The 21,903-nt window shown below is 48.4% G+C and overlaps 1 protein-coding gene across 1 annotated transcript; it reads right to left on the bottom strand.

Annotated features, from left to right (window-relative positions):
• Nucleotides 1-978: 978 nt before the first annotated feature.
• DIPK2B (divergent protein kinase domain 2B) lies at nucleotides 979-17,067 on the bottom strand. Its single transcript, XM_056328236.1, has 5 exons — nucleotides 16,660-17,067; nucleotides 11,656-11,920; nucleotides 4,841-5,014; nucleotides 2,794-3,082; nucleotides 979-1,600 (listed from the first exon to the last, which is right to left on the bottom strand). Exons 1-5 carry the CDS (start codon nucleotides 16,881-16,883, stop codon nucleotides 1,260-1,262), a joined length of 1,293 nt encoding a protein of 430 aa, XP_056184211.1. The 5' UTR covers nucleotides 16,884-17,067; the 3' UTR covers nucleotides 979-1,259.
• Between the last annotated feature and the right edge of the window lie 4,836 nt (nucleotides 17,068-21,903).

Below are 21,903 nucleotides of genomic sequence, written 5' to 3'. Positions count from 1 at the left end.
GTCCCCTAGACATCAGGGAAGGTTTGGCGTGGGCCTTTGATGCTGCGCAAAGAGCAAGTGGGATGGGGACTGACAGATAGATGCAAGGTGAGAAAGTTGTGTATTGCAACTCTGCAACTTTTGCAACCTTCTCCCACAAAATGGGGCACCTGTGTCTAGCCCTGGGTTGGCCACTGCTGTGAAAAAAAGAGCCCACCACCCCGAATTTTAGGTGCCTGAGTCATTCCATTGTGGGCTGGTTTCCTGATTCCTCTTTTGAAAGGCAAATAGATGAGGATGGCTGTACCTCTCGCTGGTCAGGACTTAGACCTCCCCAGTTCTTCGGGGGGTTCCCCAGCACCTACACTGGAATAATGAGTGTTCAGCAAGTCTCATCGGGCTCAGGGTAAACTGATCTCCCATCCTCTGCCTGTCTTGTTTCTGTTCTTCAGGCAATTTTCCCATTTGAATGGTTTTGTGCAAATGGTTCCTCCAGTTTTCTTTAGAGGAAAATCACAAAAGTATCCACTGGACAATCACACCCTGGAGTGGGTTTTTTCCTGATCTTAAAACAAACCGCCTCATTAGTCTCCAATTACCACCCATAAACTTGGGAATGACGAAAAGTAATTATATTTGGGGATTAGAGAAATTAAGTCTCAAGAGACATGAGACCTTTGAGCATTTTAATGCTAATGTTGATTGCGTCTTTCTGTTCTGTGTGCTATAGAAGTAGTAAAATTCAAATATTTTATAAAAGTGATGGGTGACGGTGCAGAACTGATCTGGTGATTCGCTTTATCTATGATTTTTAGTACATTAAAAATCCCCATAGGGGAAGTCTTAAATGCTTCCATCCATCCCACGTTATGTATATACCACCTCAATAAGAAAGACTTTCTTGGTAATAAAGCTTCTTTATCCAGCTAGTTGTGAGCATGCTGCCTTTGGGGGGTTTCTTTTTAACAAATGGCATGGAAAACCCTTCCAAGGCCAAAATACGTGAATGAGATTTATTAATCCTGTAGCTCCTGTCACTCATGATAATGCTAATAACCCATAAGCCTTACATCATGTCTAACATCCCAAGTAACAAATGCATCTCTGGGAGATGAACAATAAATCCCATGTGCACTCTGCTCCCTCCTCCTCCGCCTTGATGAGGAAGCCCCAGATCTGGTGCAGCTCTTTCCAGCTACCCTGGTTCCTTCTTGCTTCCCACACTGGCAGGGGGCTGACACTGCTCCAGTCCTTCCCAGGGGTCTCCTCCTCCGAAGCCATCAGTATTTGTCACTGTATTTGCAATCAGGGTAGCGGTAGGCAAAACGGGAATCACAAGACTGCAGAGGTTTCAGGAGCTCCGCCAGCTTCGCAAGCGCCTCGTTGACACCCTGGTCATCGGTGAGGCCATTGGCGCAATGCTGCAGGAAGCTGTCTATTTTCTCCTGCACGGGTTGTAGGAATTTCCCCTTCAGGAGCTTAGGCAAAAGCTCTTGACACACCATGACGAGGCTGTGCTTCTCTCTGATGGAGTTACAGGACACAAATGCAGACTGGCAGTCCACAGTCAAACAGCTAAATATATCTTTATACTCCTGCTGGCCGTCAATCAGCTGGCTCCCTATTGGAGACAATTAAACCAGTTGTTACAAGCACAGTAGCTAAATCTTGGATAATGACATATGTCTGTATGTCTGTATTAACATAGGGTTTGCTGCTATCTGAAGGATACAGCTGTCTTTCACCACAAAGTACTCTGTGCTGTAGCTGTATATGGGCCAGTTTCCCCACTCCTGAAATATATGTGTTCTCCTGAATGACAGAGCTCTACAGAACCGCCTGACAGAGGAACTGGAGAGGGGCCTGTCAAGTCAAACTGATGCAGAGACAACAAGCACTGCTGTACTAACCTAAAATGTGGAGTTCCTACAAAAACTACCACAAATAGCCAAACCCACAATTTTTCCATGTTACCCAAAATCATTAAATTGCAACAACAGCTCGTCTAGCTGGAGTCAAGTTAACAGTAATAGTTGTTGGGACAAGGAAAAGAAACCCAGTGGAAAATTCTCTGACAGCTGCTTCTGAATATTTGAGATCGGCTCAACTGAATGTGCAAGCTGAGCAAAGGCCTTTTGAAAATTTGAACATTCAAAATGAAATTGTTAAATTATTGGAGGAATAGTCTTTGACTAGCTCTACTTCCAGGAGTAGACCAATGTAACCTGTGAAAATTGAATAGTAACCATTAATTTTATGTAAAAATGATGAAAGGGGATTTAATAATGATAATGATAATGATAATGATAATGATAATAATAATAATAATAATAGCTAATGTGACAAATGCACCAAAAAAATCTGATTTGACCCAATACTTAAAAAAAATGAAGTTATGAAATTTCTACTTGCACATATTGACATTTGTGTTGCAGAAGTTTTAAAAAAGGTGATTTATGAAGACTTCAAATGACAGCATTCAGCACCATGCATGTTGAATTCTGCTGCCAGCTACAGAGGGGGCCAGGCAGGGTGAAAGCACTCACACTGGGTCACCAAAACACTGACTGCACAAACAAAATGCGTGTCACCCTCCCAACTCAGAGCCGGGATGGCAGGAGCTGCTGATGCTTTTGCTGTCAGTAAATCTCTTCGTATACTTTTTATTATTTAAATTAGAAAGTGGTGTTTGGCTAATTAAAAAAAAAAAAAATAATCAGCAGCAGAGCTGAGCATAGCAGGTGAAAGATTTGTTTCCCCTGCCTCGCTAAGCCCTCCTGTGACAGATGCGCAGCCATGGAGCCTGCTGAGTACCTTCCTCCTTGTCGATGATCCCCAGCGTGCTGGCATCCCGGATGAACAGATGCCCATTGCTAAACACGCCAAAGGTGCCAGCGTCCACGTGGGTGAAGTAGAAGAAATAGTTGAGGTCGTTGGTGCCCATGGAGCGGAGGACGGTGAGGAGCTGGAGGGCCAGGTCAGCAGCTACCTCGGGGGCTGCGCCGTAGAAGTCGCGCAGGGGCCGGGTGCTGGCGCTGACGACCAGCCGCCCGCAGGAGCCCAGGTACCGTGGGAAGGGCCATCCCTCCACATCGGGGAAGATCTGGCAGGGAGAGCGGGAATGGGGAGATTGCCCCTGCCCTCTGGCCGCCGCACTCTGCCCACGGGACACACCTCCCTCCCAGAGGACTTTCAAGTGCCCTGGAGGGATTCAAGCAGCAGCAGCAGCAGCAGCGTTGTATTTTGCTTTCCAAAGCAGCCCACAACCCTTCCCCACCACAGCCTGCCCCAGCAGCCGGGGAAGGTGCTGCTCCATCCCGCACTAGCTATGATGTTGTTCTTTTTCTCCCCTCCCCCCGCCCTTTCTTTTTAATTAAGGAAGAAGAATCTGATATTTCAAGATTTTTTCCATGAGGGAGACTAACCAAAAAGTCCAAGATAATAATAGACGTCAAATTCATGAAAATTTTAGCCACAGAAAAGCTAATTTTAGGTGTCTTTATGAAGCCTTTGATAGGTCCCTCCTGAGCATAGCTGAAGTCATGGCTTGGAGGTGAGGTGGGGCTAAAGCAGTCTTTGCTAGTTTATAAGAACTGCCTGGCCATGTTGTAAGACGCTGCAGTCTCACGGACAGAAGTGCTGGGAGTTAGCTACAGTGGGGACACCTGGGCTGGGCTCCCTGCATCACTACAGCTTGTGCTAGCAGTGCAGTTATCCCAGGTGGAATAATGCCAGGAGCTGTGCCAACACAAGGCTTTCTGCTATTTACATTCTAAGTTGTCTGTTTCCCCAGCACCCCAGACCCTGCCAAGGCAGGGTTATGAACTCTTCCAGTTTCATGTTTAAGGTTGCTTCACCCTTCTGCTGTGAAGGCATTTTGGGCACCCAGGTAAAATCAAGCTATTTCTCTTCAGCATATTTTTCTCACCTCTTTAAGCTGCATTTCCGTATTTTTAAAGTTCTAAGAGCTGCAGCCTCATGCCCCAGTGAGCCATGGCTGAGGTGGCTGAATGACACCCAGGAGGCTCACAGAGCATGAGCACCATTCCCCCTCCCCGAGATCAGGCAGAGCCCTGTGTGCTGCCCAGGCAGTGGTGGTCTGGGGTAGGAGATAGATGCTGCTGCTGCTGCCTGTCTTCTTCATGGAATATCAGAGGGCTGCAAGAAACAGCAATGAGGACTAGAGGTGGGGTGGCGGTGGGGAAAAGCGAGGGTAGTCCCTCGGTGACACACATAAGTAGAGGAATCACATGCCAGGCATGCCAGCAGACGACCGGGGAGGGGTGTGAGGCCTCCCAGCTCTCTGCCTTCAAACTCTGAGCTCAGTTGTATTTCAGATTCCATCGAACAGCTCTGCAAAGCTGTGCTTTGCCATGGAGCTACTTAGCAGCAACATGCAAATAGAGAAAACAGTGCTGGCACATGCCTGGGAAAATGGTGCTCCCCAAGCCCGTGTTCAACCTCAACACCAAAACATGCACTTTCTCTTTTATAAACAGACTGTGATTTTAAGTAATATATTAGCAAGGCAAACATACCACTGGAGTATTGGGGATGTGTAAAACCCTGGCTTTCACAGTGCTTTAGTGCAATAACCCGTCTGAGTTCTGATTTATTTAATGGGCTGGGCATCTGTATCTGTCCACAACTTCACAGGCTGATGCAAGGAGCATCGCTGTAATCTGCCTGGCTTCAGCCATCCAACCCTATAGAAGGAACACGCATTATGAAGGCTAGGGAGCTTGCCAAAGGTGAGGGCTGGGACTCCTCTACAGCTGGTGGCTGGTGCACATCTCATGTGAGGGATTGCTTGCAAGGGGTTGTGAGGTGGCATGTCAAGCCAGAGCAAGGTGGTATGTACCTGTAACAAGATGGGATGTGAATTCACTGACAGTGTGTACAACAGGCGCAGTTTGTCCCGGTCGGTGAGATGGTCCATGTAGATGCTGCCAGCATCTGGCACCTCAGCATAGCGCCGCACTATCCTGTCCAGGAGACGCTGGGATGGACAGCGCAGCATTGGGCTAGACAGGCCCTGGCAAGAGGGGAAAAGATAACAAAGATGTTTGTTTTCCAGCCTGAGTTGTCACGATGTGCTTGGCCCATGCTGGAGGTATGGGTACCTCTGTGCTCTGCCCAGGGTCTCTCTGCCCCCTGTGGCACAGCTGCTGAAGGGTATGGGCGCACAGAGGGACCTCTACAGCAAATCCCTCCTAGGAAAATAAAATGAGCCATCCAAAAACGCCTGTTCACAACTCAGGTTTCTGAAATGGTACCCAGACTTCATGGCACAGACATGGATGCTGCAAACCTCATCTGCCCCCGACTGTGCAGCACCACGTTGCTCCATGCCAGCAAGCCTCCTCCCTCCACCCAGGTTTCCAGCCCTGGCATCCCAGCTCACTGGTAGAGGCCTCCCTGTCGTTAAGCTGGTGAGTCACTTGCCTCATTAAATAATGTCTTTGAATTGCTTCTCTATTTGCTTAACCTGGGGGCAGCTTTCTTGGAAATACTATTTGCTAAGGCCAGTAAACATGCTTTAAAAGTGTAAATAAACACTGTATGTGGGTACAAGCACAGGATATATTCTTTCTCTGATAAACTTGAGCATTAACTATCAAAACCAAATTTGAATAGCCTGTGCATGTTTTGGGTTTTTTTTTTGTAAATACCAGCAATAAATGTACTAATGGAGCTAATAAATGGCTAATGGAGCCAGCCATCACTGTATTTCACCTTTTAGATTTGAAGGTTTGGCTTGTAAAATTGCACAAGCAATCTATGGCTGGGATAGAAATTTATACCTTCAAAGTCAAAAAGACCTCTTTTTTTTGAAGTCAGTCTTCCTTAACAGCCAAGGAAAGTGGTTGTACGGAGAGTTGCCCTCCGTGGCACAGAAGTGCTGCCCTGCCATGCCTTTGCTGGGGAAGGGAATCAGGGTTTTGCTAAGCCTTTTTCTTCCAAATGATCCCAGTAGACAAATTTACTCTTTTGGTTTTTCTTTATAATTTGATGGCTGGGAGATGTACTTCAGAGGAAAGGGCACTGAAGCTTACATTGCTCCCTGCCATTTTTCATGCTGAGAGCGAAGATTTGACTCAGGATCTCCCCAAGTCATTTGGTAACTCTGAGGTAGGTCTCTCTCAGCCTTCCTGTGCGAGCTGTTCATTTGGCATAAAACACTTAATTACCCAGCCATGACAAAGAAATGGAGAAACAAGGAAAGGAGGAGTGTGCTGCTCTCCTGGTCAGAGGTGGAAAGTGAGGATTGGATCTCTCATGTCCTCCTCCTCTGCCTCCTGCTGGCCTCAGTGAGGTCCCAACAACTCCCTCCTTGGCCATGGGTTGCATAAAACAAGCCCTGAACACCAACAGCTGGTCAAGACTACCTGAGGAACTCAATCCCAAGTGGAGCATTGTTTCACAACAACCAAAGAACCATTTCCACCCCTAAAAGAAAAAAACGTTTGTCAAAAATAATTCTCCCCAGTTCTAGTTACAAGTCTTCATACACTCCTCTCCTCTGGTGTAGCCTTATAAAGGAAATATTTTTTTCAGGTGATTACCTAAAACCATAGAAGGAGGGGGGAGGAAGGGATGGCTATGAATTTCTGTCTTGCAGCACTTGCTGGCACGTTGTGGCTGACTCTGTCACTTTCCCTTTGGAGGAGAAGTGAGAAGATCAGAACAGAACTGTGTTAAGAGATGAATGGTGGAGAGAGTCTCCTGCAGTTCAGTGTGTATGCAAATATTTGCAGCCAAAGTTAGAAAGCCTTGCTGTCTCCAGGAGTTTGCAACGTGAAAGCTGAGACCCTTAAGAGTATACAGTAGGAACAGAAATCACAGTGGCAGAGAACACATGGAAGTTGTAATTAGGATGTTTTTCAAGGTCAGAGCTCATCCTCTTAACACAGATGTGGACACGTGCTGCACACGGTGATCACAGCTGCTCATTTCCTGAGGAACCGTTCCAGGCATACCAGCAACGGTGCAGGAGCAGAGGGGCAGGGCTGGGTGCTGCCATGTTTGTATCAACCATTGGTGCAGCTTCCTACCATGTAATGAAGCCCAGATCCACCAAAACTGGGCAGTGGGGCCTTTTGATTTCGGCAGAGCTAGCCAACAGTGTAAATTTCAGCGCCTGCTGAAGTGTTTTGGTGGAGTGGGGCCTCCCTTCCGGCAAACTGGTGGAAACATCCCTACAGCAGAAAAGGAGCTGGAGTTGTAAAACTGTCAGACAAAAACTGTCGACGGAAACGATTTGAAAACCACATGCTCAGAACACTGGAGATACTGATTTATCTTAAATTCATCAGATATTTATCTTTAAGCCCTTTGCAGCGTCCTATCACCCCAGAGAATAAGCCTGACGTTTGTGGTTGATGTGGAAAGCTTCTTAGTTACTTTGATTAAATACCCACATTTTTGTATCTGGTAATGAGTAGTTCCTGCAAAGCCTACCTGCAGTCAGCTGTGGGGTTTTTTTTCTCCCTACTGCACAGTATGTGATGCATTTTAAACTCCCATGTATCTGTATGCATGTCTAGTGCAGACACACCCAGAATCCCCACTGACGTAAAGACGACCTCTGGAAGACAACTTCTCCTCACTCTGCTTTCTCTTCAGCCAGCCCAAGGAGAGATGACACAAATCAGGAGCACAGCTGCCTCCTGCCCCATGTGCCATTGCCTGGGTGCAGCTTGACCAAACGACCAGGGCTAGGGAGGGCTCCAGGAAGAAACACTGGGATGTAGGTGTCAAAACACCTGCAGCTCCTGCCTATTTGAATCCAAGGGTTTCATTCACCCCCAAAAGAATGAAATTAAGGATGTCCTGTGAAGCTACAGGGCTCATCCCCACTGCCAGCAGGTTTACCAAAGCATGTCTCGGATGATAAGGTACCACGTCAAAGAGGTGGCAGGTCTGGGAGGTGGCTCTGGGAGCCCCATAATGCCCATCCTTCCCTAGGACAGACCAGCTGCCAGATCAGCGAGCTGCTGCCCATGTGCTCTGAGCAAAGTGATATGCACTGGACTCGGAAGCCAAATAACCCCAGTACTGGCACATCTGCTGAGGGCGGGCAGAGGTGCAGGTCAGTAGTTTCAAACAGTACATCCTAGAGACAGGGGCTAAAAATGGCTGGCTCTTCACCTTGGTACTGCTTTCGTTTGTCTGCCTTCAGCATTTTTCAGGGTATGCTTTGTAAGTAGGGCTGTAATTTGCCCTGTGGGTGATCTGTGATGAAATCCACTTTGCTGTTCTCTCCCTCCAACAGGACAAGCACACAGCGCCGTTTGAGGTGATGAGCTCCTGGGTGAAAGCAGCGGGTGGCTGGGGCTACTGTGCAGGCTGAGCCCCCGTTAAATCCTGCTCATCTCCAAGGTGGGCTAGATTTTAACACTGAAGACTTTGCTGCATCCCATAAAGATTTTCATTGCGGCGGGTGAAATAATCACTGTGGCAGGCAGCTCGGTTGATGGTTGGGGCAGGCAGGGCAGGCAGTGTAAAGTGAAAAAACACTACTTCATGGTCTGTCATTTTGATTCAAGCATGTTACAGTTTTTCGCAATTCTCTGTTTTATAAGATAAAATTACCTGAGCCCATTAGCTTTCCTCGGTGCTCCTATGTAGGAAGAACTGCAGGGAGGGGAGTACACAGACCGCTGGGTAACTGCAGCTTTGTGAGACAGGGTGGGCATCATGTTAGACACAAAGAACTGTTAACACCTCTGAAAGAGGAGGGGAGGAGGGGGGAGCCAGAAAAGCAGTGCTGCATGTAAGTTTTTGCAGTGACATATGGTGCCCCCAAGAAACCTCCCTCTGATGGGTCATGCTGGGTTGCCTACATGCATCTGCCCAGCGAACACCACAGAGGGGGTGCAGCGCTGGGCTGGGGGCATGGCAGAAGCACTCCTGCAGCTTTGGCTCTGAGGAGGGCAGGTGGGGTGGGCAGAGAAGAAGGGGATCCCTGGCTCTGAGGGGGCTGGATAGCTTGGAAGGGACACGCCATACCCTGTGGAGGCCCACACAACTAGGCTGGGGGGACACGGTTCTTACGTACTAACTCACACACGCTCTATGACTGAAATTTTGTTGCTGCAGATTGCTTTTCAATTCAGACCACTCTGAGACCAGCAGCCATTTTGCAGAGTATGTGCCCAATCTGAAATAGTGATTGCTGCCAAAATTTGGAGGTGGGGGGATAGGCTCCACGGCCTCTGGATTGCTATGCTCCTCTGTGTATTGAAGCCTATATGCTGTTAGAAGGGATTTATATCCCAGTTTAGGTTTCTTTGCTTGATTTACAGAACCAAAGAACCATGGAAATGTGAGTGGAGCAATTCTCAGGCTGCTGTGCAAAGGTCTGGGCCTCCCTGCAGCAGCCTGTGCCCTTTCGAAGTCAAAAGCAGCAGGGGTTGCTGGAGTGTCCAAGGAGTTTGTCCCTGGGCACGTCCCCCTGGGCTGGCTCCCAAGCTCACTTCAGAGGCACCCTGGAGCCGGGGCCAGCTCAGCTTCCCACTGCTGCAGAGAAATTCAAGCGCCCGGGAGAAACTGGATAGGTGCAAGGCCGGGGTGCCCCAGCCAGAGCCTCCACACGGTGCTGTGTGTGCATGTGCATGTGTGTATTCATGTCTACGAGTGTGTGTGTGCAACCCAAACATCTCAGCCAGGAGTTCAGTTTCAGAGAGGATGCGGTAGGGAAAACTGTAGAGCACGTCAAGAGCCTTTTAAGGAGAAGGATTTGGGCTCAGCTAATGATTTAACTTTACAGCAGATGTGAGATACCATAGAGCCACATTTCTCCAGTTACTTTTTCACCCAGCTCAGCAAATGGAAGTTTTAAGCACTCGACTCCTTCCCTTTCACACAGCACCGCTGTGGGGGCAGCACAATTCTGCACAAACCCCTTGGACACTCCAGCAAGGCTGGAGGACCTGGCACCCCAGCTTGGCCTCTCTCAGCCCCCTGTAGCACTGCCTCGGGGGCCAGCCGTGGCCAGCAGGTGCCTGGGAAGCTGCTGCCTGCCACCCTGGGGAGGAGCTCTCCTTGCCCTGGCCCACAAGCTCAGGTGAGGGATGCTCTGAGTGGAAGCGATGCACATCTGCCTCTCTCCCTAGTGCCTCTTCTGAGGTTATTAGCCAAAGTACAGTGTAGCTTTGCTACAAAAAAAAAAATATTTCCTTGTCCAGCCTGTGTCATCCTGCATCTCACCCCCTGGGAGGGTGCTGGCTTCAGGGCGACCTGCTGTGTGGGACTGTGAGTCCTTCTTGGTGCAGCTCAAGCACTAGCCCCGGCACTGGTGCTGCTGCCTGGGGTCTCCCACTGTCCCTCCTCAGGCACGCTGCTCCATGGGGTAACAGAAGTGGAAAAAACTAAAGCAGTGTAGCTTTAGCACTCAGCAAAGCTGAGCAGATGTGGCAGTGTGCAGGCAGGAGGAAGCAGTTGCCTTTATAGAAAAAAAAAAAGTCATCCCTTTTTCACACAGTTCTCTCTTGAAAGGGGGAGAAGTACTGGAATAATCCTTCTTTGCCTCTCAGTGTCTTGTTTAGAGTATATCCAGCCTCTACTCTGGATCCTGCCCCTTGCCAGTGGTTATTGAAAAGCTTTGCTGTTGTTTGAAGGGGTGGGGGATGCCTGTGAATTTGTGGAGGGAACTTTTGCTCTCAGATGCAAGCCAGCACCTGCAAAACATACTCGCCTGCCCCATGGCCATCCCCAGCTGCCTGTGGCATCCCAAAGCACAGCCAGCGCTCAGACACTGACTTTCCTCTGGAACCTCCCCACTCTGCCCCTCCAGCCCTGCCCGCGTGTCCATCTCCCCGTATCACAACCACCTGTCTACCTGGTGGCAGTCACCCCCTTGATGTGCCTGTCCTGGCTTTGCCTGTGACACCCCGGGACTGCAATAGAAAGGGCAGCATGCTTCTTTGGGTGTGAGATCATTTGCTATGAATGGCAGGAGGATGAGGAATCGAGGCTCTGGCTCCAACCACCCGTCTGCTTGCCCTGCCAACCACAAGCAGAGGGGTCCAAGCTGCCCCAGTCCTTGGCCTGAAGCAAAATCCTTTTTCAAAGCATGGGCTGCCCTTTGGGTACAGCATTATGACCAAAAGAAAAAAAAAAAAAAAAAAAAGGCACTGAGACATGATGTAAAAGTAGAAAAAAACCCAGGAGAAATATCCCCACTCGAGCTGTCACTGTGTTTCTGTGCTCAGCCCTACATCATCCCTGTGCCTGAAGCCAGCAGGCAACATGGCTTTCCATGGGCCCTCAGCCCCAGCCTGCATGGGGAGCTGGGAGCCAGCATCCTTGCCAGTTCCCTCCTCACCAGGGCTGAGCTCACCCCAGCCCCCAGCCCTGGCCAGGCTGTGCTGCAGTGTTACATATGGCTGGGGAGGGACTGGGGGCCACAGTGCTTTTCTTCCCAGTGAGGCCCCATTTTGCCTGTCCCCTGTGGCAGGTGGGCTCAGCTGGGGGGGGTCACGGGGCTTCCCCCTCTCCACCAGCCAGGGCAAGTGGGAGAGAGCCAGTCATTGCCCAAACTCATCCTCCACCTGGCAAGTTGCAGCCACGTCTCCTTCAGACCCTTTTTCCCCCACCCAAAAACCATACGGTACCCCCCTGGGGCTCCCTGTCCCCCCGCTGCTGTGGGGCGCAGGGGCTGCAGGCACGGACCTGGACCAGGTCGGGGGTGAGGCGCTTGGCCCGCAGCCACTTCTGGAAGCGGTGCGTGCGGCGCAGGGCGCGCTCCAGGCTGCAGGTCTTGGACTTCAGGAGGGAGATGCAGATGCGCTTGTCGGCCCGGTCGTGCCGGTACTTGGAGGTCAGCCGGGTGATGTCAACCATCCTCCAGCTCTTGGCATCGTCGGTGTAGTTGCCCGAGTAGCTGAGCAGGTAGCTGGGGGGCAGCTTTAAATGAGAAGAAAGCCAGGTGTCAAACCTGCCAAACCAAAACGAGAGCCCCACGGAGAGCAGGTTAACAAGCTACACGGACACCTACACAGCGCCAGCGCGGTCGCTGCACCACGCGCCAGCCCTGGGGGCTTTCTGCCATCGTACGGCAAAGGCCGAGTGGCCACGGGCGGGCAGCCCCAGGTGCCGGGGTGAGGCAAGTGGGATGAAGCCATCGGCCGAGGAAACGCCCGTTGGAAAAATGTCTGTCTTTGCTTCCCGCTTAAACCACCCCTTGTCATAAACAGTGCCATGGCACAAGGGGCAAAACACCCAGATGGGGTCTTTTGGGCCAGACAGAGAGGGAGATGGAAGGGAGAGGGCTGTAGTGTTTTGGTTCATGAAGAATCCCAGGAATTTTTAGATTTCCTTAATTCTGGAGAAAGGGGCCCAAAAAAGGAGTATCCAACACTTTAAGGGACCCTACAGAACAAAGCCTCCTGATGGGAAGTGTATTTGGGAATATCAAAATAACCTTTTGTTCTGAGGTGGTGGCTTCATACTGGGGTCGACGGGTCCTCCCCGACATTGCCGACTGTGTTTGAGCGGCCAGGACGAGTGACCTCTCCAGGCAGCAGCCGAGTTTGGGGTGTGATGGGGGGACATGGGGACGTGTGCCCTGGGCGTGTGGCACTGCTGTAGCCATGGAGATCTTGCACTAATTTGCTTCCCCTACACAGGCACAGGAGGGGAGCATATGGGCTGGGTAATTAGGTATTTTTTTTTGTTGTTTCAGCAGCCCCCTCAGCCCTACCCACACATGAGTTGCACATGCAGGAGCTGAGGAGCACGGTGCCTGTTTTGTAAGCGTGTCTTTAACCTGCTCTTGGGAAGTGGTTGAAGTCTGACCTTTGGCCAATGCCATGCATTCACTGCCTCTAAAATCTCCTGCCTTAACCTCCTTGCCTGAGTGCATAAAAAAACACGTCCTAATTTAATCTCACCATAAATTAAAACCCATAGCTCAGGAGTGAAACAGGAGAGGCAATAAGTTCCCTGCAGGATCAGCTAGCTGGAGTTAGATGAAAAGACAGTAACGTATCTGAAAGCTGAAGCTGATCTTTCCTTTCAACTTCCAGTTGGGGAACTGGCACAGAGAAATGGGGGGGGGGGGGGGGGGGGCGGGGGGGGAAGGGGGAGATTAATTTCCTCTGATTTCAGGCAAATGACTGACTCAGTGATGCTAACTACCCTCCATGATCAGAGACCAGCTGGCCTCCTCCCCACGACCACTCTTGAAGGCAGCACCTTGCTCCCCTTCCCCACCATGGAGACTGTGCAGATCAGCTCTGGGACGAGCATGGGTGCCCAGGGCAGGGGAAAGCCAGTCTCCCTGAAATGCTGCTGTTTGCGCTGCTTTGGCTTTTGGCTCTGGCCATGTGCCTCCTTCAAAAAAACTGCCATGGAGATGCAGGCTGACCAGCAGTGGAGTAGCCTGGCCCCTGGCGCAAGCAGGGTTCAGGCATTTGGGCATTTTGCCCAACATGAAATTTGAAGCTTCTGTACGATTAGGGCATCTGACATGAAAATAAACACTTTCTTTGGTTTGGGGATTTTTATTGGTCTGGTTTTGAGCTAGAACTAAAGAGCAGAGAGTAATTTCTATGCCTCACTGTGATTTGTTGTGCAGCACAACCGCTCCCAGTGCCTAATCTGCAAAGGAGGTGCTGCGTGCCAGGCACGTACAGGGAAGAGATAGCTATGGGCTGGGTTTCTGGTTTTTTTGTTGATTTTTTTTTTAAAGTTAAACACAAATGTGCCTTCTGATTTGGCTCAAGCTTGTGTGTTCAGGGGAGTTCATGTCAGGCAGATATCAGGGAAGCACCACTTCTTGCATGCAAGCAGCACATGGATGTGTGAAATCCATGGTTGAGAGCTAATCTGAGCACGGATGGAGCAATTTCCTCCACAGAGCTCCCAGGGGTGAGCCACGCGGGCCTGGGAACCCAGCATGGACCACAGCAATTCTGTATTTGGCATCATTTCTGGGCAGCACAGCATTGGCCTGGCACACTTGCTAGATAGTTTCAAGATTCATCATCAAGTGCTGTAACAACAATTCACTCTTCTCATATGAAGCATTTTAGCTAAGGGCCTGAGTGTGCTTTAATTAAGACTTTCACTAAGATCTGTGTGAATAACTGAGGCACAGATTAAAGATTTTAGATCAACCCAGAACTAACTGTTGAAGAAAATCAAACTTGCTTTTTTTTTTTCTGAATGAAATTAAATATTTTGTTTTAGCCAAAATAATTTTGCTTGCATTTGGAGTTTTATTTTTTTTAAAAAAAATAAGTAAGTTAAGCCTTGAAACCAAAAATAAAGAAATGCCATATAAAACTCCATCAAACTCAAGCTTTCCAGCTTTTTCAGACTTCCTTCCCACTACTTTTGGCCAAAGCTCATCACCAGTGCTGGCACAAGTCTGCAAATAGTTTTGGTCAGCTCAGTTCCACAGTGTTTTGAAAATCTAATGTTTACGAACACTTTTGCTGTGCTCTGCTTTCAGGACAGTTGGTAGGCAGGCTTTGGTATTCTCATTTACAGATGGATAAAGTTGGGCAAAGATAAGGGAAGTAAAAAACATTAGAGCACAAGATGAGTCACCAGCCGTTCTGGGAGCAAAACCCACAGCTTCTTACTTGTTAGTCTTCAGTCCAGTGCGAATGCATGTCACAGCTCCCAGAAATGAAGGAGAATTAATGAAGCATGTTCTAATGAGGATTAACACAGAGAAGCCCAAGTGCCATCCACCTTGTGAACATGTGAAAAGGTACACTGTGATGGATCAAAGAGCATAAGTGCCACTGAAATTTCCCCCATTTAACCTACCACTTGCCAAAAAATCCTGGCTGTTGAAGAAATCAAGCGGGAGAAAAAGTTTAACCCCTGCAAAGAAAAGCCTGAAGCTGACCGACTGCTCAGGAGAACACTTTTTGAAGTTACCCTTTCCAAAGCGCTCAGAGTAGGACTGCGTGTTATCAGTTGCGTACTGCACTGCTCGTGGGAAGCTGACTGCTGGCTTGCAGGACAGAAAACCCAAAGTTTCTGGTTTAGGAAGCCCCTCTACCTTCCCTGAGGCAGAAGCATCGTGCTCCCACATGCTTGTGACTCTGGACTCCTGGACCCTGCTCATACCCTCTGCACCCTCGCACCCCCTTCCCACTGTCCTTGGGAGGAAAGCCAGCATGGGGGCCTCCTGATTTTGCTCACGTAGCGCCTCTTTCCTGTGCCCCGGTGCAGCATGCAGCTGGCCACCAGCCAGCCAGAGGCAGTTGCTTGCTGCAGAAGGCTACTGCTATTTTCAGCAGGGCTGAAGGAAGCTACGCAGCCCTAACCTTTCGAGCACCTAACTGGGAGTAACCAAGCACCTGCCACAAGCTGCACATATGGTAGCTGCTTTACACCTGGCAGCAGGTCCCTAAAAACCCTGCAGAGGCAAGTGGCAAAGGGGCCACAGCAGGATGGGGCATGGGACAGGAGCCAGCTCCCGTGCTGTCCCATGCAGCAGAGAATAAAATGTAGGACAACCCACACCCCAAATGCCCCCCCAGCCTGCAGACTCACACCAGCCTGTGTCAGCCAGCTGAGCACGCTAATTGCAAAGCGCTTAGGGCTGGGACCCCCAGTGTGCCGCAGCAAGGGATGCCCTGGTGTAGCAAAGCCACAAGCTGCCTTATTCCAGCGGCAATGAGGGAAGGATGGATGTTCAGTATTACAAGTCCATCTCAGACAAACTGTTATGGTTTTACTATGCAACATTTTATAGGATAGTTTAAGATAAAAATGGTGATTTGTCCAATATTATACTACTTTACATTATAGCATTAAAAATACAATTTTACTGTAATCATTTATTCTCCCCCAGCCTTTTATATCTATAAAAGAAAGTGCATATGGCTCTATAAATCATATCAGACCAAATAAAGCCTTCCTCTGCCAAGCAGTGCCTTCAACTTTCTCCTCAAATACACTGGCAACATTTTCCCTGTTGCTGTCAGATACACTCTGCTTTTGAGCCTAAAACTGATTGGATCAGTCTGATGACCGCTTGGACAGAATGTGTCTCATCGACTTCAAGGCAGATGCAATTTCTGCCTCTGCCTTCCAGTTCTCACAGAAACTTCCCAAAAGCGTGCTAATAATTTAGCCCCATCTATTTTCAAGTGTGTCGGTAACCTGATGGGCGAAAGTCCTCGTGCCTCAGGCAGGTTTAGGTTACTTTTGATCTTAGTTAATATGCACGTGAAATTCTGCACATTTGTGTTGTTGCACCTGGTACAAAATTACATAGCTTGTTTATACATTTGTATTATTATAGCCCGTTGGGAGCATACAAAGTTATGCCCCCTTTGCCTTTACTTGGTTGCTTATAATAAAGTATTTCCAGTACATCTAAACAAGCTGATTTCTTCCTTCCCTCCTCCCTTCCCCCATCACTGCCTTAAATTGTTTCGGAGCCACTCTCTATGCAGGAAGTTGTGCCTTTTACTCCTGCTTTCAAATTACAATTCAGGGCTGAAATCTGCTCATGTTTCTGTGGCTTTAAAAGAAAAGAGACAAAGCAGCAGCTTATAGACATTAATGAAAATACTAGGCTCTGTAATGGCAACTGTGTGCTAAGTTACTCTTTGCATTGTCATTCATTACAGTACTTGGAAATACTAACAGGCAATTTTCAAGTTACTATGCAGAATGCTTTAAAAATTACTGTGCTGAGTTTCTGACCTTATTTCTTCTTTAAAGAATTTCTTGCAAATGGATGTCCCAATGCAGGCGTTGCATTTATCAAGTCCCAGGAAAGTCCGGCCAAAATTGTAGCTGGGTTTGATGTGGGGTGCAGACGGAGAAGCTGTTGCTGCTGTGGAAGGGTTACAGCTCAGAGCCAAAACCAGGAGCAACATCAAAGAATCTACAACTCTGGAGCAAAGGCAACATATCCAGCGCCCCATCTACAGTAGTGTAGAGCTTTGCCTTTTGCAAGTTACCCCTCTCTATGCTTTCAGTCTCTTTTTGATGACCTCAGCCTGCAGCAGTGAGCCCCGAAACACAGCAAGACACTCTGGGTGCAGGAGACCCTGCTGCAGTCCCCATCCTGCCAGCTGGTCACTGGCTCTATTGGTTTGAGGTTTGGGTGGGAAAGTTATGATGTAGGGTGGGGAGAAGGAAATACATGGAGGATGCAGATAACTTGGGTTACCATGGTTACCTTTCCTTTACTCGGTGCAGCTGCTTTGGCCCCTGCTGACCCTCCCATCAGCCGACTTGGAAAACAACACGAAGAAGTGCTCATCTGCACTTTGTACAGACAAATGAAGGATATCCTGTCACTGGAGCAAAGGGCACATGCAGGACACTTAGTAAAGAGTGATTTGGAAGGAATAATAGTGTGGCAGAAACATGCATTTTACCACAAGACAGACCCTTAGCATTGCTTTATTCCTGGAGATTTGTGATGGCGTATCGCTTGACTTCTCCGATGCTTTCTTGGCTCAGTTTCCCCTTCTTACAGAAATGCTGAAAAGACTGTCAGGTGGAATCATCGCTGTTTTATTTCTTGAAAATAGTGTTGTTTAGAAGCGATTGCACCACAGTGTTTCATGCCATGGAAAGCAGGATAGCCTGAAACTTTCCAAAACACCCAGCTGACATAACGGCCTCTAGCAGCTCTTGAAAAATGGGGCTTTTCAGCAAGTCTTTTGGATAGCTTTTCCTGATGGTCCTGGCATTGTAAAGAAGCTAGAGAAATGGACAGGGGCTAACGTGGAAACTCACCAGAGGTTTTAAATGTGCTTAGAAACTCTTACGATCACCTCCCAAAGCTGTTCTCACTAGGCCAAAGACTTGAAAGTTACAGAAACTGCTGGCTACCTGTCCTGTCCTGGATGCTGGGTGCAGAACTACACCTCTGCCAGGGCCCAGAGCAGCTGGGATGTTGGCACAGGCCCTGGAAGGCTGCTACAGGCAGCTGCCCAAGGCTAGGAAAGCAGACCTTGAAGGGACATTCCTTGTTGTACCCTGGCCCCAGACACTGCAGCACATAGCACGTAGTGGTGGCACCAGGCTTTGCTCCACTCCTGTCCTCCACTGCCATGTTCTGATTGATGTGGGAGGCTCTCCTGGACCATATCTCACCATGGGAGCAATGAAAGGCAGACAGGCTTTGGAGACTTCATGTCCCTCCAGCTGGACTACTCACACTGTGTGGGCAAGCCATTTTCTAGCACATCTTTTAAAGGAAAAAAAGGTGCTCTGTAGCCATCCTTTATTATCCCCTCCAGTGTTTAACCACAGTATGATGGGACTAAGGGACTTGTGAGCTGGGGTCTGCTATCACCCCTTGCTTTCTGGAGAGGCTGTTGAAGGAGGATGATCCTAACAGTGCAAGGCAGGTCTTTCAAGTATAGATGCTCATTAGTTGTGGCACATGGGAGATCTGGGGTCTCTCCTCAACTCTGTGCCCCTGTGGGAGGTTGCTTCATCTACCGGTGCATCCCTATGCACAAAATGGAGATAGTGACATTTAGGGTTTGTCTGCAGGGCACAGCACAGACAGAGGAGGATAATGAGCCCTGCTGAGAGTGATGTGGGATGTAACGAACCCTGCCAGTGCCGGAAACAAGAGGGCCTGGGTGGTGCTGGTATGCCAGCGAGTGCATTCAGTGTGCAGCTCTGCATTGTGCCATGTTCACGTTTGGCCTTGTATTCCAGTATAAAGCTCTCTGAAATATGCTGGTGGGAAGAGCCATATGAGAGTTAAACACTAGTATTAACTGCTTCCCACATCCAGAAGTCTATCCCTAGCATTTTCTATTGCTGGTACATTGTTCCTTTCCCTTCTGCAGAAATCAGCCCTTCCCACTGTTTCCTGCCAGTAGCTCTGCAACACTGGCTGCATTCACATTGCTCCCTGCCCAGCTATTCCCCTGATGGTACCAAATCTAAATGCCAGAAATCTGTCTTTATCTTCATTATGTATTATATAAAATGCATATCCTTCAATTTCTTTAATAATTTAATTGTCTGCCTTCAGTCTTCAATTTTCTGTTATAGTTTTAAGAGCAGAGACTCAGGCTCCCATCTCCCAGTGCATCAGCCTGCACTGCCCCATGGCGACCCATGGAAAGGAGAAAGCTTCAGCCTCAGGGGCTGGTAACCGGTCCTTTCCCACTGCAAACCACACACTGGTACAAAAAACCACTACACGGAGAGCAGGGTTTCTGTTCAGTTAATGATGCCTTGATGGCTGTGTTGTTCTTGCACTTTTTGTGTAATTCAGGCATATGTAGAGCAATGTTTGTCTTTCCCTAGGAACAACATGTGTAATTGTGTTTTCTTACAGTGTATCACACCTGCATCATCTTCAAGTGTTATAAAAGCAACTTCTTAGTCAAAGAGTCAGAGCTGGTCTGTCACATCCACACCGAGCTTATTGCTGGCATTTTCACTTGCCCCCAGGGTCTGAGCCTCCTCATTCCCTCAAGCATTTTTGCTCAGGTTGGGCTGTCCCTGAGCACAAATAACATGTGTAGGAAACACTCAGTCATGCTTACGGCACTGAAAAAAAAGCTTAAAAATAAGTACACATACCTCTGAGAGAGCCTGAAATGGAAGCTGGGAAACCACAGCTTGCTGTGAGTTGTGAGAGGGGCTACGCTTCTGAAAGTGGCCTCTCTTTTAATGAGGTGGTCCAGCAGGTGATGTCAAACCTGTATTGCTTTTCCTCTCCTTCTGGTAACATGGCATATCAGTATTGTGGTCAGGTGGCAAACAGCCAGGTCTGCAGTAGATCTTCTGCTTCTGCCAGGTGGGAGTAGCAGGTTGGATTTTCAGGGGACTGATCGCAGTGGGATCTGCTGGAGCTGCTGATGGCTTAGCCCTAATGACCCAGCAGGACCTTCACAAACCTTGTAAAACAGCACTTCTATGTAACACATTAACCACATGAGAACACGGAGCTGGTGGCCCTAACAGAAAAGCCTAGCTAGTTTTCTGGAAGTCATAATTTCTAAAAATGTCTAGTACCGACCAAAACGCATGTACTACCCCATCAAAGACAGACCAAGTACAGAAAAGATTTTGGTATGGTACCTGCCAACAGAGGTAAAAGGATTTATTTAGCCTCTGTGCCTTGACCTCTCCTGTCTCCACATGCCACGAGATATGGAAACCTACTAGGCAGCACAGCCCTACACCTGGCTACAGCTCTGGGGACAGTGGATCTCTGGGTCCCCAAACCACCCAGTCCCTACAGACTCCCATGGCTACAGGTTTGGAGAGGTATGGCTGCAGGCTTCAACTGCTCACTGAGACAGGAAAGGACCTGTCCTGCCCTTCCATGCTCCTGTCTGCAGAGGAGGTGAATGGAGGACAGGCTGATTTTCTGACATATTCATGGGATGAAACACACCTTTTAATTAACCCAGCTCCCAGGCTCCACCCAATATATTAATGCAATCCGGGTGTTCTCTTCCCACCCCAACCCCTTATCCACCTGCCTGTGAGCAGCTCCTAGGGTGGGTTTCATCCCAGTGGAGCCTTGCAGCTACCCTTTCCCTATCTCATCGCTCACCTCAAACAAAATAGAGGGCCAGCACCATGCTCTAGGTCTAACTGGGACACTAGAATGGCGTTGCAGAGCAGGAGACCTTTCAAATTAATTAGTTAGTTAATTAATTTTGGGTAATCACCACTAAATGCTTCAGAACAGACCAGATGCAGAGGAGCAGAAGGTGCAATACTGCTGCTCCTCAGCTGACATTGCTGCTAGATCCTTGCTGCTACAGACCTGCATCTGCTCATAGGGATCGTGCTGCCTGGGCAACCCAAGCAGCAGGTTTCGGGCATCACGTCACCTCATTTTCCTCTTTGGCCCAGGTTTACTGCTGTAAAAGAGCCTTCTCAGCGAGTATGGGGTTGCTGAGCAACAGAGTATTGCCTAGTGGGCTGCAAGAGGGCTGCACCTCTCTGCCACGCATGGAAAAGGAACAAAATACAGGAAAAATCAAACTTTTGCTGGGAGAGGCCCCTGCTCTTCCTGAGGTCCTCGGTGGGCCCTGCCTGGGTTTTTCTGCCTGTGGGGCCCGGATAAGACCTTGGCTGCCACACAGAGCAGCTTTGCAGGACAGGGTGGAAGTCAGCTCAGGGTGTGGTGCAACATGATTATTCTTAATAGTATTTTTCATTAATCACATCCAAGATAATCATTAAACTATTGCCAAGTAACCAGCGCAGACTTGATTTCGAGCTGCTTATCACTTCAATCCCTGTTCAGGCTGGATGTGTGGATTAATAGCTAGAGCAGCTTGACACATTTTCAATTTTTTCAAAATGAAAAATGTGTCTTTTTTGAATGCTACAAAACTCATAACATTTGGGAGGATGCGATCACTTCCTTTTTCTGCATTTTCCTCCTGATTGCACGATTATGAAAGAAACATCTGTTTTGAAGTGATCTGCAACAGAAAATTTTTGTTCCAGTTGGATTTGCAATGGACAACAACTGTTATACGGTCCTGTTCTCCACACACTGTTTCTTTCCTGTTTTCTCTTGCAGAAAGTTGAAAGAGAGAGGAGAAGAAAAAAGCAAGCAAACAAAACCTACTGCCAGACTACAAATACAGACAGAAGAAGGGGATCCTGAGGTGTGAGTGGTGTGAAACACCACGCCTGAGCTGGTAGAGTATTTTTGCACTTCAATTCACTATGAGAAGTTTGGACATTGTATGCGAACGCATGCATTTTTCTACATTTTGAATAAATGGAAGTACTAAAACAGGAATAAAAATCTGACTTCTTTTTTTTTTTTTGCCTCATCAGGAAATAATTCCTATTGTTTGATTAGCCTGGATGTAATTATCAGAAGCATCAATAATCTACTCTTCTAATAATATAAGAAAATAGCTGTTGTTCTGGATATGTAGTATTTTTTTGGATTCTCCCTGACTCCATTCTTCTGCTGTAGAAAAGGAA

The sequence above is a fragment of the Falco biarmicus genome, chromosome 2 (assembly GCF_023638135.1).
Source record: "Falco biarmicus isolate bFalBia1 chromosome 2, bFalBia1.pri, whole genome shotgun sequence".
NCBI classification, from domain to species: Eukaryota; Metazoa; Chordata; class Aves; order Falconiformes; family Falconidae; genus Falco; species Falco biarmicus.
This window is presented reverse-complemented; position numbering and strand designations above follow the sequence as displayed.

Excerpts from the sequence above, each read along its gene's own strand:
- DIPK2B (XM_056328236.1), bottom strand. The coding sequence starts at position 16,883 with ATGGGGCGCTGGATATGTTGCCTTTGCTCCAGAGTTGTAGATTCTTTG. Across the intron at positions 3,083-4,840 it reads CACATCCCATCTTGTTACAG|ATCTTCCCCGATGTGGAGGG; the intron begins GTACATACCACC and ends TCTCCCTGCCAG. Across the intron at positions 1,601-2,793 it reads GATCATCGACAAGGAGGAAG|GGAGCCAGCTGATTGACGGC; the intron begins GTACTCAGCAGG and ends TGTCTCCAATAG.